This window comes from Zingiber officinale, chromosome 3A (assembly GCF_018446385.1).
Source record: "Zingiber officinale cultivar Zhangliang chromosome 3A, Zo_v1.1, whole genome shotgun sequence".
Classification (NCBI taxonomy): domain Eukaryota; kingdom Viridiplantae; phylum Streptophyta; class Magnoliopsida; order Zingiberales; family Zingiberaceae; genus Zingiber; species Zingiber officinale.
The window spans coordinates 126,635,849-126,654,198 of NC_055990.1; the positions used below are offsets into that span (position 1 = coordinate 126,635,849).

Below are 18,350 nucleotides of genomic sequence, written 5' to 3' on the forward strand. Positions count from 1 at the left end.
ATTTCGAGCTCTCTATGTCCATCAATTGATTTTAAGTTCATTCGGTCAAAATCAGTTGATGGACCTAGATAACTCGAACAACTAATTCATGTTCAAAAAATCATTGCGAGCCCAGATTCATTCTGTTCATCTAGTTCTCTTAATTATATATATGCCCTCAAATATTAATTTGACTCAATATATTGAAAGTAATGATTTTTTGAACATGAATTAATTTTTTAAGTTCTCTAGGTACATCAATCGATCTTAACTGAATGAACCTAAAATCAATTGATGGACATAGATAGTTTAAAATGAAGTGAAACCATATCTGATGAGTTCTTCTAGTTATTATGATTATATTCATGTCCTAAAACATCAATTTGACCTAATATATTGGGAACAGTGATTTTTTAAACACGAATTAGTTTTTCAAATATATTTGTGTACAAAAAATTATTGCTCTAAATATATTAGATCAAATTGATATTTGAAAGTATTTTTATAATTAGGAGAACTAGACGAAAGCATAGGAATTGATTTCATGTCATTCCGAGCTCTCTAGGTCCATGAGCCTATCCATAAATCGGTTTTGTTTGAAATCGACTAATGGATGGATTTTCCAAAAATCAATTCAATTAGAAAATATTCAATCGAATCGATTTCCAAACTGTTTGAAAAATTCATCATAAATTGATTCGATTGATTTTTTTTCCAATCGAATCGATTTTAGGAAAATTCATCAATCAGTCGATTTCAGCTAAAACTGACTGATTGGCGAGCTAATGGAGCTAGAGACCTTAGAATGACATGAAATCAATTTTTATATGTTTGTCTAGTTCTTTTGATTATATCCATGTCCTCAAATATCAATTTGACCTGATATATTGAGAATAATGATTTTTTGAACATGAATTAGTTTTTTGAACATATTTTCATATTCAAGAAATTATTGCTATCAATATATCGGCTCAAATTGATGTTTGAGAGCATTTTACAATCAAAAGAATTAGATGAACACATGGGAATTGAATTCATGTCATTTTGAGGTCTCTAATTCCATTAGCTATTTTCGGCCAAAATTGTCCGAAATCGACTAATGGAGTTAGAGACCTTGGAATAATATGAAATTATGTCTCTATATATTCGTCCAGTTCTTCTAATTATATAAATGCCTTTAAATATCAATTTGAAACACTATATTGAGTGTAGTCTTTGTTTGAAAACGAATCATTTTTTTTTAAAAAATATTACTGTTTATGATAGATTTCGAAATCGATTTTTGAAAAATCTATTTTTGGAAAATCGTTTGATGGACAAACGATCTCTGATTGACATGAAATCAGTTTCTATGTGTTTTTCTAATTCTCATGATTATATTCATGCTCTCAAATATTAATTTGACCCAATATATTGAGAGCAATGATTCTTTGAATATGAATTAATTTTTTAAACTCATTTTCATGTTCAAAAAATCATTGCTCTCAATATATCAGATTAAATTTATGTTTGAGAATATGAATATAATCAAGAGAACTAGATGAAAACATAGGAACTGATTTCATATAATTTAAGATCTCTAGGTCCTGAAATCGATTGATCAATTGATTTTGATTGAAATCGGCTGATGAAAAAATGATTTGACTGATAAAAAACATCGATTCGACTGAAAATAATAACAAAAGTAAAATCGGTACAACATACATGATTTCATCATTTTTCAACTAGCCTACATACTTTGATAATTTCGCAAAGTTACTTACCGCATTTAGTAAAAAGCCGAGATGATTACATAAAAAATAAACCCTAAATCGTTAACTTTTATTTAAATTAATTAGAATGAGCATCTAAACAAATAATTAGTCAAAATTTTAAAAAAAATATGTAAGAGATTATTCTCAAATATTGAAAACTAAAAATCAAATAGCTTATAAATTATTTCGGATATTAAAATAAGAAGGGTGATGTTAACGAGCATGAGAAGGGAATCAGTTTCAATTTTTTCCCCTTAAATTGCTAGAATTTCTTACCAAGGAAGAAAAGAATTAACCGTTTGCGTTGAATGAATAAGGAACATTATTTTATTTTATGTAGGACCGTTATTTAATATCAAATGGACAAGGAACCCGTATTTTTTGTTGCTCTTGAGGAGAAAGACGTTCTTTGAGAATCGAATTATGGACGAGCGAGGGAAAGGATATGAGATCACCGATAAAGCAAGGAAAGGATGTGAGAGGAAAAACGTGGCAAGAGGGGAGAGGAAAGGTGTGAGATCACCGGCAATTATGAGGGAGGAAGAGGATGTACATTTTTTATACGCAAGTGCGGAAGAGAAAGCGTCGGTTGGATTTAAAAAATTAAGAAATATCATTAAAGAAAATAATTAATTGAGAAAACATATATTATAAATAAAATTAAAATAAGTGTCTAAAATTAAAAGTGCAGAATAGTTTTTCTAGAATTCAATATGGAGGAAGAATAGTGTCTAATTTTTTAAAAACAATTAATTTAAAAATAATATAAATAACATTAAAGCATCCGCAGTGGAGCTTTGTGCATAATATGTCATATAAAGGAAGCTTCTGCGTAACGGAGGGAAGGGAGCTCCTATTCATTAACTTCGCAGTGGGACAGCTGTTTTTTTTTTTAATTAACTTTATATATATATATATATATATATATATATATATATATATATATATATATCCATTATATATATATGGACAGGCCTATTGGTGGATCTAATCCATTATTTATCCGTTGGAACCCGTCCACGGAGGGAAGGGAGCTCCTATTCATTAACTTTGCAGTGAGGCAGCTGCTTTTTTAATTTTTTATTTTTTAATAAACTTTTATATATATATATATTTATATATATATGGACAGGTCTATTGGTGGATCTAATTCATTATTTATCCGTTGGAACAGGACGGATTATATATATAAAAAGTTAGTGGATTGATGGATCTAATCCATTATTTATCCGTCGGAACAGGACGGGTTAAAAAAAAAAATAATATATATGTATATATAAACAGGACAGGTTAAAATATATATATATATATATATATATATATATAAAGTTAGTGGATTGGTGGATCTAATCCATTATTTATTCGTCGGAACAGGACGGGTTAAAAAACTTAGTGGGGACAGGTCTGAATTCGAATCCAGTTTTTAGCAAAGTGGATTCTGAAATTGACTAAATCTAATCTAAATCTGTCCCATTATCACCCCTAACGGACTCCTACGGATACCTTAATACATGCTGAAGGTTCTCATGCTTCTATAAAGTTGTGTGAAGTTTATACCAATCACGCCCTGCTTAAATTGACCCACAATCATAATAGAAGAAATTTGTCGGTCCACGATTCATTAGCCACTTCCATGGATCTCCACGTTTTCTTTCTTCCGATGACTGCCATGGGGCACCTTATCCCCATGCTCCAGTTAGCCCACCTCTTCTCCAGCCGCCGCGGCGTCCGAGCCACTGTCGTTGCCCCTGCCGCCGCCATCCCTCTCATCCAACCCACCCTCCGCCACCACCCTATTCAACTGCTTCCGCTCGGGGACTCCGACGCTGACGCACTTCCTTTGGTCACCCACCCTCAGAACAATAAGTTCACGCCTGAAATGGGCGCAGCGATTCTCCGCCTCGAGGCTCCGTTCGTGCAGCTCCTACGCGATCACTGTCCAGACTGCATCGTTGCCGATCTACACTACTCGTGGGCTTCTTCCGTAGCGGAAGAGCAGGGCATCCCGAGGCTCCAATTCACCGGCTGCGGCTGCTTCGCCACTGTCCTGTTGGCGACGATCGGCTTGCAATCTAAATTGATCCTTCCCGATCACGACGACCGACGGCCCTTCCTGATCCCCGGGCTCCCGAAGGAGATCCACCTTACGACGTCGCAGCTCCCTGAATTCGTCACCCACCCGACCGAAATCCTGCGGTTCGCCGATAGCGCACAGTGTTTTGGGATGGTCATTAACACCTTCGACGATCTCGAGCGAGAATACATTCTACATGCCAAGAAATACAGTGGCATGAAGATTTGGTGCCTCGGTCCCTTCTCTCTCTCGCAACCGGAGGTAGTGGCTTCCAACTGCTCCGACGAGCTCATGCGATGGCTAGATTCAAAGAAACAGAGATACTCGGTGCTCTACCTCTGTTTCGGAAGTCTCGGCCTACTCCCCACCACCCAACTCCGGGAAATCGCTCTCGGCCTACAGGCGTCCCGTGTTGACTTCGTCTGGGTGGTGCGCGACGCCGGAGACTCGGCAGAGCGGCTGCCCGAGGGTTTCAACGAGCGGGTGATGAGTTCGGGAAAAGGAATGATTCTGAAAGATTGGGTTCCGCAGCGTTTGATCCTGAACAATGAGGCGGTCGGGGGGTTCGTGACGCATTGCGGGTGGAACTCGTGCCTAGAAGCGGTGGCTGCCGGCGTGCCGATGGTGACGTGGCCTCTGCACTCGGAACAGTTCTTGAACGAGAAGCTTCTCGTGGAGGAGTTGAGGATCGGGGTGCCGGTGGGGGCGACCGTGTGTAGTCTCAAGGGTGATGAGAGGATTTTGGTGAAGGCAGAAGCGATAACGAGAACGGTGGGAGAGGTGATGGGGAGCGGGGAGGAGGTGCAGGCGAGGAGGGAGAGGGTGGCGACGCTGAGAGAAATGGCGGCGAAGGCGGTTGCGGAAGGAGGAACGTCTTATTTGGACATGGATAATCTGCTCGACGACTTGATTAGCCTGAAAGCCGGTCGTCGACTGGCCAGGCATGAACCCGTACAATAGTCATTTGGGTCCTATTTTTGTGATGACTTGTTTCACTCTGTGGTGTTCTAAATAATTTATCAGTATAAAAATATCAAATTTAAATATGTTTAGAAGGCGATGAATGAAGGGGAGGAAAAGGTAAAAACAGAGGAAGAGAAATTTTTAATCTCATTAGGGAATGAGTGAGCTAAGGAGGAAAAGGGGAAGAAAGAGTTAAACTTTTAACTTTGAGAGAGGAGGAAAAGAAGCCAAATTCCTTACCCTCTGATTTGAAATATAAAAATTTATTCTAAAATTATCCCTATTTCTAAGCCGGGCCTCATATCAGTATTCATTTTTGCCTCCAAGAGCTTGAGGAACTCCACGAAGAGAACGAATCCTTCCCGTCACGGCCATGGCTAGCTGCTATCCACAACCTCTTGACCTCCATTTCTTGCTGATCCTTCTCCCGGCAGATGGCTACGTCCTGCTGGTCCTCCGCCTCCACCTCCGCCTCGTTGGCTGAAGTAGACTACTGGACGGAGTGGGAGTAGGTGGAGGAGAAGCAACTTTATAGCCAGCACCCCTCGGCGATGGAGGAAGCATAGGGCGAGAGGAAGGTGAGAAGTGTGCAGTGGGTGTTCATGGGCAGCCCCGACGTGGCACAGAGGCATGTGCTTTCCATGCTCATACGGAGCTCCTCGACGTCCCCTACATCTCCATGGGATCTCTTATACGCAAGGAGCTCAATTCCAATTCCTCCATCTACAAGAAGGTCTCTCCTTTTTCTTGATTTCACATCCAGACTTATCGGATTTTGAATCTTGAAATTTCAATGATTTTCCCCCTTCCTTGGAAAGGAAAAAGGTGGTTGTTTGGTTCCGATCTCAGTTTATTTCTTGATTATACTTTTTATTTCATTTTAATTTTCTTTTTGTAAAATATGGATTTACTGGAGTCGAACTGGAAGATAAATTTAGTTATTATTTGGATCCAAACAGGATAGCTAACAATTCAAGCTAGTTTGCACGATTGTGATATGTTGAAAGAAGATAAGATTGGTCACACATTAGATTTTGCTAGTTTGTGAAATTAGTAGGGAAGAGCTTGTATGAATACTACTTTGTCTGTATTATCAGTTGATTTAAAAACTTATGATTATTTTTTATAGAGATTATTGCTTGAAATGATTTGGTTTAGAATTCTGATATCAGTTTGAATTCAGATAAAACTATCCAAACAAATATAGCTAACCTTTCAAACCACTTTTTAAGATCTAGTTTGAATTCAGATAAAACTATCCAAACAATATAGCTGGTCTTTCAAACCACTTTTCAGGATTGAGATCTATCCAAAGGAAGGTTGATGGGTACATATATTAGATCTGCTCAATCGTTAAAATGGTGTTGGGAAGAGTATACAAGCTTATCTTTTATCCCAAGTGAAATGAGAATATTTTTATAACTTTATATATATTTAATTTTCATTCTCTTATTTTTTTTTCTACCCAATAAAATAACACAGGTTATATTCATGAAACATAATTATTTTACTTCTCTTTTTCCCTTCCTCTCCCTTCTTCTTTCGTTAATGAACTTCCTCCCTCCCCATCCAAACTGAGGCTTAGTTCAGTATCATCAAACCTACGGTATGATACATACAGATAATTCATGAAAATATTTTATTCTAACACAACGGTTTTTAACATGGAAAAAGTCAGTACAACAAGTGTGGATTTAAGATTTCTTAGCACGTGGACATAGACTCTGTTGGATATAAGTAATGTGAATGGAGAAGAGGTAGAAGAGGAAAAAAGTTCCATTGTGAATGAGACTTTAGTTCCACATTGAGAGTTTCATGACATGTTGGTTGATTTATATTGATTTACATGCATTGAGAATGTGAACAAATGCATGGGGAGAAGCTTTCTCTCATGCGTGTGTACGCAAGGGGTGCAAATCTAAGGCCCGGATTGCACTGAATCATATGTTGACGCCGAATCGGTCGTGGCAAAATTTGCCCAAGTGGAACAACCAACATTTTGTCATGTAAATCTTTTGCTGCTGTGTAATAGATGTATTAAATTCGAGATTAATACAAAATTAAAATAGTCGAGTGATAATGAGTGAAACAGTGGGCATTTCACTACTCGACGAGTAATGGTCATTAATTGACCATTAACGTTGTCGTTGATCTGAGCTCCTATATAAGGAGGCTGCAATCACAGGCAGAGCCTGATCTACCCGCTCGGCAACTCAGATCGCTTTGCTGCTCTTCGGCACGTAGCAGAAACCAGCCCATGCTGGCAGCTTAAGATTATCCGCTCAGGTCATCTCGACTGTAAGTTAAGTTTAATTCAGTGTGGTTTAAATTCAGCTAATACTCCGTAAATCTTTGGCAACAAATTATTTTTGTCCAATAATCTTGAAATAGACTCGGTTCTTTTGAAATGACCATAGAACAGAATGTTAAGGTGCAACAAACTCAATACCTAAAGGCTCCCTCCGCCCCGATTGGAACTGTGCCAACAATCATGGGAAAAAGCCAGAAAAGTTCAGCGGACAGAACTTCGAGAGATGGCAGCAGAAAATGCTCTTCAACTTGACCATAGTCAACCTGGCTCATTCTTGACCGAGGACCCTCCCAAGCGTGTTGAGGATGCTGATGTGCAGACCATCAGTGCAGTGGAGGCATGGACTCACTCTGAGTTTCTTTGTCAAAATTACATCCTCAACTACCTAGCTGACTCACTGTAAGCTGTGTATAACATCAAGAGAATGGCTAAGGAGCTGTGGGAGTCCCTGGGCATGAAGTACAAGACGGAGGATGCAGGGGCCAAAAAGTTCATAGTGGGCCAATTCCTGGACTACAAGATGGTTGACTCCAAGACAGTGATTAACCAAGTTCAAGAGCTTCAGATGATCTTGCAGTTAATACGAAACCAAACAAAGAGCAAATATCCAAACAAAAAGAGTATATATAATGAATACAATATGAAAGAGGCAATCATGCAATGAATACATATGCACAAAGTACGTGAATGTGCGCTAAAACATACGTAAATGATCATAATATTTGCGCACATCATGTGGTCATGTTATGCTCCTAGCTAGCCTCATGGTTTGGTTGTGCTTTGCTCACAGTGAGTGTTATGGTTCCGTCATGCCTCCCAAGCACAACCGTGCTTTTCTCACAATTAGTGCCATGGTCCGACTGTGCTTCACAATTGGGTGGTAGGTATAAGTGTTAGGGATTTGGGGATAAAAAATATATGTTTTTGATAAAACACATAGCAGAATAAAAATGATTAACTTAAAAAATTTTGCAGATCCTAAAACAACCAGATCATTCATGTGCAAGGCATAATAAGAGATTAAAGAGGTTGTTTAGAAATTATACCTTTTTGATGATGTTAGATGAAAAGAAATCATCTAGCAAGTATCACAAGACTTGCCTCTATCGGTGTCCATGCTAAGATATCTTCAAGATGACTTCACAAACCACAAATTACGTCTTGTGACTTCTTGAGTCACATCATCAAATATATAACATAAAAAATATAGGATCCCAGCACGATACTCATGAATTCCATGTGAAGTAGCCGTCCATCCTTTCACCATGATTCCTAGTTCAATAATTTATAAATTTCATATTTAACCCACAAACAAAAATCTTTGTCAATTTATGAAGCAAAAAAAGGTACAGCAAGAAACCTTTTTCTAAATTCAAGGATGGATTTCAACTTTGATATTATTCAACTTAGAAGAAAAAGATATAGTAAGATACCAACTTTCACAAGAATTTCATTGGAACAAAAATCCTTTGGCACCTAAAAAAACTAAACCTAGAATTTGCCTCCACAGATAAAATCTTTGGCAATTTTTGAAGCGAAAGTGCCAAAACACTGCTAGGGTGAAATCTCCAATCGTAGAAATATTGTATATGAACAAAATACAATACCTAAATGTGCTCCATTATTTTGCTTTAAATCTCATATTTCACCTTTAGAAGCAGTCATAACAGCTCCTAAATAAAACATATAAAGGTTGTCATGGGAACCACTTCTATAGGTGCACTTTATAATATCTAATCGTCCCCTCAAATGGATATAGTGGTTAGTGTATGAGGTATTAGCACAATGAGATCTGAGGTTCGAATCTCGGCAAGGCCGAGGTAAATACCTTCCTTATGTGCTAGTCACTATTCCAAATGCTAGTAGCCGTCAATGATTTATCTCCTCCGTGTTGGTCCTGGGACGGATTGGCGAGAGTGCTGGGGGCGAACGTATTTGTCTTTTGCCACAACTTTATAATATCTAATCAAATTCTAGAGTTTTAGATGCAATTTTAACCGCATCTGTAAGAAATATATAGAATCGGTTAGATAATCTACTTCTAAAGATTTCGAACAATAACAGTTAACAAACATTATAGGCGTTATACTAATTAAAGTATTTTTAGGAATAGTTTGTAATAACTGCTTCAATTGGTTCACAATTGATTCATCGACCGCTTCTAATTATCCAGTCCTATTGTTCAATTTTTTGTAGTAATTTTCTATGTTTTGTTTTAGACTATGATCAGCCCTGATTTCATCTCATCCTTTGATTGATTATAGATTTTCTTCTAAGCACCTTAGGTTAAAATTTGTACAAATCACTTATATTCTTATACCTTTTAACTAACTAAGTCAACAATTCTTCTTTGATCAAGGTCTAGATACCTACAATATCATATCCCATTATGGATTATCTAAACTTGTTTATTTTGATCAGACAATCAATCTTGATCATTATGTCGAATTCTATAGCAATCTAACAAAATTAGATGATCTTTTTTATACGTCATAAGTTAGAAGTCATAATATTGTTAGAGTGTATACTAAAAGTCTAGCTTTTTGTAAATATTTATTTTGAAATAAAGAATCACATTGGTCAAATGTCTACATTTATATGCTAAATATAGTTGTTCAATTAATTTATATTGTAGATAACATGATGTGTGATGTCACATACAGAAGATCATGTTATTAGTTCCTTATAAGTTATAAATAGTAGCTCACGACTAAGATGGATAGGAACAAACCATTGTAATAGTCGTAGTGTAATTTGGTATTAGTTTATCTTGACTATAAAATTAGACTAGTACACTCTGAGTGTATTGAGCAGGACCATTTGAGGTAGTTTCTTTTTATACTGACTACATATAAGAACAAGACCTCTGTTATTATGAAAGTGTGTGTTCTTAATCCCGATATAATAACAAGCACATATATTTAGTATTTATTTCTTTAATTTATCAGTGGGTGAGATTTAGTTCGATAAATCAATAGGTCCGATAAGTTGGGAAATAATATTATTTATAGTGTGTGTTGTTGATTATAGAAGGAAACTGTATCCTAACAATCTAGGTTGATGATGCCCCCAAGAGAAGCTCATAAGGACATTAAACCTTGCAGGTGGACTTAGTCCAACATGACAATAAGGTTGAGTGGTACTAATCTTGGAGTTAGATATTAATTAAGTGAGTTGTTAGTAACTCATTTAATTAGTGGGCATTCGATATCTTAAACACAGGGAGATTAACACACTCATGATAAGAAGGAGATCATATAGTAATATGGGATTGGTGTGGTAGTTCAATAATAAATTTTTAGTGGTATGAGTTATTATTGATGAACTCGAGTTGGGTGTTCGGGGCGAACATAGAAAGCTCAAGTTTATCGGGAGACCAAAACAAATTCCTCCTTTCGGTCCATGTCGTAACCTCTTAATTATAAAGTCTTATATCCACCTAAAGTGCACCTTCTGTAACGACCCAATTTTTCCTATTTCAAGTTCTAAAAGTCCATAAAAATAATTGGAAATACTTTTAAAATATTCTAGAGATTTTTAGGAATTTTTAGAGTATTTTTACGTAATTTTTGGAGGTCGTTTAGTAGGGTTACAAAAAGAAAGAAGTTTAAAAAAAAAATGTTGAAGGTGAGATTCGAACCCACGACCTCGGGTCGGACTGACCCAACCGGACATGACGCAACCAACTGGGCTGCGAGTGTTTCGTTAACTATATATGTAACGAAGTATATTTAAGCAGAAGTTAGGGAATTAGGAATAAAAAGGGGGTGCGACAGGATTCGAACCCGCGGCTTCAAGTATGAGCCAAGCAACAGCCAACCAGCTGTGCTGTAATTGTTTCGTTAAACATATATAGAGCGAATATATTTATATAGTAGTTAATAATGGAAATGTTTAGATATTAAAAGGAGAACTTGAGTTTTACCCGAGACCTAATTTTTCCTCACCTTTCTCTCCCGACGGCGCTGTTCCTCTCCTCGGGCGAAAACGCAGCGGCGTTAGGGCTTCGATCCGGCGGCCGACGAGCACCTTTCTTCGAGAGCTCTTCACACATTCGTGACCGGCTCGTCGAGGGGAGCACGCAGACATGAAGAGATCGAAGAAATTTCAAGTCTCTGCAAGCCCTAGAAGTCGATCTCGGCTGTAAGTCCAAGAAATCCAAGGTGAGTTGCTTCTCACCTGCAGTAGGAGTAGTTCCGCGAGTCTTGATTGCGAATGAACTCTGATTTGGTATTTCTGTGCCTTCCTGTTGTTCGGCTGGTTTCCTTTATGGTTCTTGCGATTTTGGTGTTGCTGTTGTGGGTTTCAAAGAAGGATCAAGAAATGGTTTAGTTTAATTGAGCATCTAGATTGAATTAAATAACAAGAAATAGTTACATATATATATGTGTAGTTATATATATAGTTCTGTATCTTAGGGAAGTGAATCTGCAAATGTTTAGATGCCATCTTGTAGCTTCAATCTCAGATTGAGATGCGGACACACTTCAAAATAGGTTGTGATTAACTTAAATGAATTTTAAGTTCATGTTTAACTTCGACTTGGGTTTTATAAACCTATAGCAAGTTAGATCAGTTTTAGATCTTTTATTTATTTAGTTAAGCAGTTTTAGATTAGTGCCAAATCCGGATCAGATTTAGATCAGCGTTAATTCTGAGCATGAACAACATTAATTCAAGTGTGCAGTTCGGATACCTTTTGTACCTCCATAAGCAAGAAACAACCACAAATTTCATACTAGTTTGAGATCTTGTACAGATTTATTAAGAGCAGCTAAGTCTTTGGTTCTATTGTTATATAAGTGTTGATCGGATTATGTAGCCTTGGGAATTTTAGTTTTGTTGTTTAGGCAGTGAACATGAAAGGAGACGGATTTGTTTATCACAGTTTTAGATTTTGTTCTTTCTTTCTCCTCGCTGCAATGAAAAAGAACAGCTAGTTGGAATAGCTATGTATAGCATTTTGTTTCCCTTATATTGCTTTCTTGCCATGGAACTATAGACAGCTCCCACTAGTAGGCATGTGCATGAGCAGATTCATTCAAGTGAGTATTTATATTCACTAGTAGGTATCATCTTATTGTTGAGTAATTTGGATTTAGGTTTGTGCCATGCAATGGGTGTGGATAACTCTAATTTGGGAGTTCTGTTGGATTTTTAATGGCTTGGTTTCCTTGCTTTAGTTTTGTACAATATTAGGATGAATAGAAAGGTAAAAGAAGTAAGTGTTTCTTGTTTTCTGTTGCTGTTGCTGGACATCAGATCTGTTTTAGAAGGGAATCACGATTCCTGCTGGGTTTCAGGAATTTGGAAGGATAGTAAGGTTGTTAAGAGTTTAATAGGAGTCTTTCTTTTAATCGCTAGAGAAATTATAGGTTTCACTTGCTATTGGTATTGCTGGATTTAATTTAGTTGCCTTTCCTATTAGCAAGTGCAGAACCAGCAGTTTTCCTGGCCAAAACGGGGCACAAACAGCTATATATAAAGTGTATTTTGTGACATGATTAGTAAGATTAGATGTGCTTTCTTTTCCTTTGTTTTACAACATGTATAGGAAGCTCAAAGTTGCATTCTTTTGCTCTATTTTACAGCATGTTTAGGAAGTCCAAGTTAGCTTTCTTTTGCTCTATTTTACAGCATGTTTAGAAAGTCCAAGTTTCTTTCTTTTGCTCTATTTTACAGCATGTTTAGAAAGTCCAAGTTTCTTTCTTTTGCTCTATTTTACAGCATGTTTAGAAAGTCCTAGTTGCTTTCTTTTGCTCTATTTTATAGCATGATTAGTAAGTTCAAAGTTGCTTTCTTTTGCTCTATTTTATAGCATGATTAGTAAGCTCAAAGTTGTTTTCATTTGCTATTTTAATATGCATGAACAGCCATGTATTCTAGTGGAAAAATGAGAATCCTATTAAATACTTTTAGAAGTATTAACAAGTAAAAGAAAGAAAAAGAAAAGAAAGAGAGAGGCCAAGGCCTTAAGTAAATCCCAAAGTTAAGATTTTAGGGATTTTTGGCACACAAGGTGTCTATTAAAATGCCAAGGCATTTAAAGAAGAAGTAATTAAGATAAAAAGAAAGTATTTTACTTTTAAAGGGCATGTACCGGACACAAGATCCAAGGGATGGGCTCCAAGTTGCCCCTAGGCACAAGGCCTAGAAGTATCTTAGTAGTTTCGGGATTAGCTACCTCGATTCTTATTAAGAATGCGCGCTAAGTGGTACAATGCCGGGCCCAAAAGAAGTTTATTATTATTTTGAAGTATTAAAGTATAAGTTTTGAAACAAATGAAATAAGCTTCAAATATGTTTAGAATTAGAAAGTTTAGTTCTTGATGTTTGAAGCATTCAGTAGTAGTTTTATTTGTTTCTTGCTACTAGATTATTCAGCATGTTTAGTTTTATTTGCTTTCAGCATGCTGTTATAGTTTTATTCTTATGAGCATGTTTAGCTTTACATGTTTAGTAGTTTTACATGCTTAGTAGATTTACATGTTCAGTAGTTTTACATGTTTAGTATCTTTACATGTTTAGTAGTTTTACATGTTTAGTATGCTTCTTTTATTAGTTTATGAGCATGATAAACTACACATGTTTAGCATTTCAGTTAGCATGATTCCTTTGCTATATATGAGCATGAGTAGTTTTATATGTTAGCATTCAGTTTTAGCATGTTTTTATTTATATACATGCATATCGAGTTTTTGTGAGTAGATAGCGCTCACTAAGCTTTATGCTTATAGACTGCACTTCCTCCTACTGCAGATAAAGGAAAGGAAAAGATTTAGCAAGGAAGGCGACAAGGTGGTGGTGATGAAGGTGTGTGATGGCTGGACTATGGGGAGATCAAGAGTTTGCTAAAGAATTATTAAGACATTTCTATTTAGAGTTCTTTAGTTTTCTTTTAATGCTATTATGAGTCAATATTGTATTTAAGTTTATTCCGCGTTTGTAGTTGGGTTCTATTGATGGAGTGATATTGATGTTTGCTATTGATAGGGTAGTTTCTTTCTTTTATTTGTGATATTATACTGCGTGGTTGTGAAGATATATGTTCCAGCCGCCTGTGGCTGAGTATATTATGCTTGTATTATGGGAAATGGTCACCGGTACAGGGGAGACTCTGTCGAAATTTTTCGGTAGGGTTTTCCTAGAGATTTTTAATAAACCGGTTAAGTAGAGTAGTAGATAAGTAACGGTCACTCTTAGAGACTAGTAGTAGTAGTAAGAAGGGTGGTCGTTACATATAGTGCAGTGTTCCATTCTCCAGCATCACACACACATCAGCATCATCCTTGCCGTCTCCAAGTAAGAAAGTATTTAAATTCTTTCTTTATTCTGCTTTCCTTATTATTAATTGCAGTATAGAGTATTTGTTTTTAAGTGCTTAAGTAAGATAGAAGTTTGTTTCTCTTTTATTCATATACCTAAGTTTGGTTAGGAAGGATAGAGAAGATAACAAGTCTCTTTCTTTGCATAATTAGATGGCAAGAAGAGAACATCCCCGTACTGTTCATACTGAGAACCAAGTTCAGGAGAACGAAGAGCCCAGAATCCCTGGGCCTATTCTCTCTGAAGTTGTTACTCAACTTCAGAGACAAGTAGCGAGCAGCAGCAAGTGATTGCCAATCTAATGGCCAATCAGAAGCCAGCTCCTCCCACTTCCCCAACCATTAATGTGGAGACCCCAGTGGTGACTGAAGTCCCATCAGTTGCCCTGGAAGTCGCCACAGCATCTAAAAGACAAGAAGCATATCTCATCCAGTGGCTGAAGCTGAAACCAGAAAGATTCTCAGGCACAAATGAGCCCTGGGATGCCTAGACTTGGTTCAAAACACTGGAGAGCACCATGGAGCTTCTTGACTGGCCAGAAGTCGAGAAAGTCAAGTGTGCCTCCTTCTGCCTGACTGGAGATGCACGCATGTGGTGGGAGAGAGTTAAGAGTAAGAGAGCAGTCAACCAGATGAGCTGAGTTGACTTTGAGATAGAGTTTTACTAAGAGTTCTTCCGCCAACGGATCACCAATAAACATTATGAGTAGTTTATAGAATTTAGACCAGGTGACCTACCAGTAGAAGAAGTGGTTAAAAGATTTAACAGGCTAGCTCACCTTTGCCTAGAGTTAGTAAGTACAGTGAAAGAACGAGTTAGACTGATGCTCCTAATGCTGAGATCAGAAATAACACTTAATGTGAGTAATGAAACTCACCGACCATAGATTGGTGAATAGCTAGTCAGCAGGGCATTAGTGAGCACTATCTGAACAGCAACAAGACACAACAAACGCAACACGAGCCAGTCAAGGTAGAAGACAAGACAGTGGGGAAACAGAGAACTCAGTCAAGTAATCAGAACTGGAAGGACAAAGATAACAAGAAAGACTCAAGCAGGAGGAAGTTCGGGTAGTCTGTGAGTATCCAGAGGTATTCCCAGAAGAACTACCTGGACTACCTCCCAACAGAGAAGTGGAGCCAATTTCAAAAGCTCTGTACCAAATTTCTCTAGCAGAGCTAAAAGAGTTATAAGAACAATTTCAGGAGTTACTTGACAAGGGTTTCATCCGCCCTAGTCATTCACCCCGGGAAACTCCAGAGTTGTTCGTTAAGAAGAAAGACGAATCCATGCTAATGTGCATAGATTTTAGAGCGCTGAGCAAAGTAGCGATTAGGGACAAATACCCTCATTCCAGAATAGATGATCTATATGATCAGCTAAAAAGGGTAATAGTGTTCTCTAAAATAGACCTGTGCTCTTGGTATTATCAGTTGGAAGTGATAGAAAGTGATACACCCAGGAAAAGCTAACAAAGTGGCAGATGCACTAAGCAGAAAATCCAGTGCATCCTTGATGTTTTTGTCATCATTAGCCCTATCACTGTAGAAGGAGTTGTCAGACTTTGGAATGGAAATTATTTATGGACAACTCTCTGCATTGACCTTAGAGTCTACCTTGCTTGAGGATATACAGAGAAAGCAAAGTGAAGATCCAAATATCCAGAAGATCAAGCAAGGGATACAGAAAGAAGAAAATTCGGAGTTTCGAATATCAGACAGTGGAATTCTTTATCAGGGGAGCCGCCTTTGTGTTCCCAATGATGAAGAGCTGAGAAAGAGAATTTTAGAAGAGGCCCATAGTACGCCATACTCTATGCATCCTGGTTCTACCAAGATGTACCAAGACGTGAGACAGAGATTCTAGTGGTCTGGACTCAAAAGAGATGTTGCAAAATATGTCAGTGCCTGCCTGAATGCCAGAGAGTCAAAACAGAGCACCAGAGACCAGGAGGGATGCTACAACCTCTTTCAATACCAAAGTGGAAATGGGAAGACATATCCATGGACTTTATAACAGGTCTCCCAAGAACTACGAATGGATATGATGCAATATGGGTGATAGTGGACAGATTGACCAAGTCTGTTCATTTTCTAGCCATCAAAGTGTCTCACTCTATAGAGCAGTTAGCACAGCTGTATGTTAAGGAAGTGATCAGACTTCATGGAGTTCCGAAATCTATTGTTTCTGATAGAGATGGACGTTTCACCTCTCACCTTTGAGAGTGTGTTCATAAGACACTAGGCACCAAACTCAAGTTCAGCACAGCCTTCCATCCTTAGACTGATGGACAAACAGAGCGAGTAAATCAGATTCTAGAAGATATGCTCAGAGCTTGTGCACTAGATTTCAAAGGAAGTTGGTGCAAGTACCTATGCTTAGCTGAATTTGCCTACAACAACAGCTATCAGGCCACCATCAAGATGGCACCTTATGAGGCACTGTATGGCAGGAAGTGCAGATCACCCATTTGCTGGCAAGAAGCAGGTGAAAGAAGAGAGATGGAAGTGGAATTGGGCATTCAGACAGAGCTGATAGATGAGACTACTCAGGCTATCCAGAAGATCAGGCAGAGGATTGAGATTGCCCAGAGTAGACAGAAGAGTTATGCTGACACACGTCGTAGGCCACTTGAATTTCAAGTAGGGGATTCAGTCTTTCTCAAGGTCGCTCCTATGAAGGGAGTGATGAGATTTGACAACAAGGGCAAATTAAGTCCTCGTTATGTAGGACCTTACCTTATCACAGAAAGGATTGGGAAAGTAGCTTACAAGGTGGACTTACCACAAGACATGTCAGCAATACATGATGTATTTCATGTCTCCATGCTAAAGAAGTGTTTTCACGACCCGAGCCAAGTGATTCAGCCTCAGTCAGTGCAGATCCGAGAGGATCTTAGTTATGAGAGCAGACCTACACAGATAGTGGACAGAGCAGTCAAGAGACTAAGGAACAAAGAAGTGCCACTAGTGAAGGTCGTCTGGCAGAACCAGAAGCACGAGGAAATCACTTGGGAGCGTGAGGACAGTATGAGACAGAAGTATCCAGAATTGTTCTAAGTTCGAGGACGAACTTTTTATAAGGTATGGGGAATTGTAACGACCCAATTTTTCCTATTTCAAGTTCTAAAAGTCCATAAAAATAATTGGAAATACTTTTAAAATATTCTAGAGATTTTTAGGAATTTTTAGAGTATTTTTACGTAATTTTTGGAGGTCGTTTAGTAGGGTTACAAAAAGAAGTTTACAAAAAAATTTGTCAAAGGTGAGATTCGAACCCACGACCTCGGGTCGGACTGACCCAACCGGACATGACGCAACCAACTGGGCTGCGAGTGTTTCGTTAACTATATATGTAACGAAGTATATTTAAGCAGAAGTTAGGGAATTAGGAATAAAAAGGGGGTGCGACAGGATTCGAACCCGCGGCTTCAAGTATGAGCCAAGCAACAGCCAACCAGCTGTGCTGTAATTGTTTCGTTAAACATATATAGAGCGAATATATTTATATAGTAGTTAATAATGGAAATGTTTAGATATTAAAAGGAGAACTTGAGTTTTACCCGAGACCTAATTTTTCCTCACCTTTCTCTCCCGACGGCGCTGTTCCTCTCCTCGGGCGAAAACGCAGCGGCGTTAGGGCTTCGATCCGGCGGCCGACGAGCACCTTTCTTCGAGAGCTCTTCACACATTCGTGACCGGCTCGTCGAGGGGAGCACGCAGACACGAAGAGATCGAAGAAATTTCAAGTCTCTGCAAGCCCTAGAAGTCGATCTCGGCTGTAAGTCCAAGAAATCCAAGGTGAGTTGCTTCTCACCTGCAGTAGGAGTAGTTCCGCGAGTCTTGATTGCGAATGAACTCTGATTTGGTATTTCTGTGCCTTCCTGTTGTTCGGCTGGTTTCCTTTATGGTTCTTGCGATTTTGGTGTTGCTGTTGTGGGTTT

General features: G+C 38.0%; 1 protein-coding gene across 1 annotated transcript; it reads left to right on the forward strand.

Moving 5' to 3' along the window:
* The first annotated feature begins 3,402 nt into the window (after positions 1–3,402).
* LOC122050639 (UDP-glucose flavonoid 3-O-glucosyltransferase 7-like) lies at positions 3,403–4,767 on the forward strand. Its single transcript, XM_042611531.1, has one exon. The coding sequence runs from the start codon at positions 3,403–3,405 to the stop codon at positions 4,765–4,767; it is 1,365 nt and encodes a 454-aa protein (XP_042467465.1).
* Positions 4,768–18,350: the final 13,583 nt, after the last annotated feature.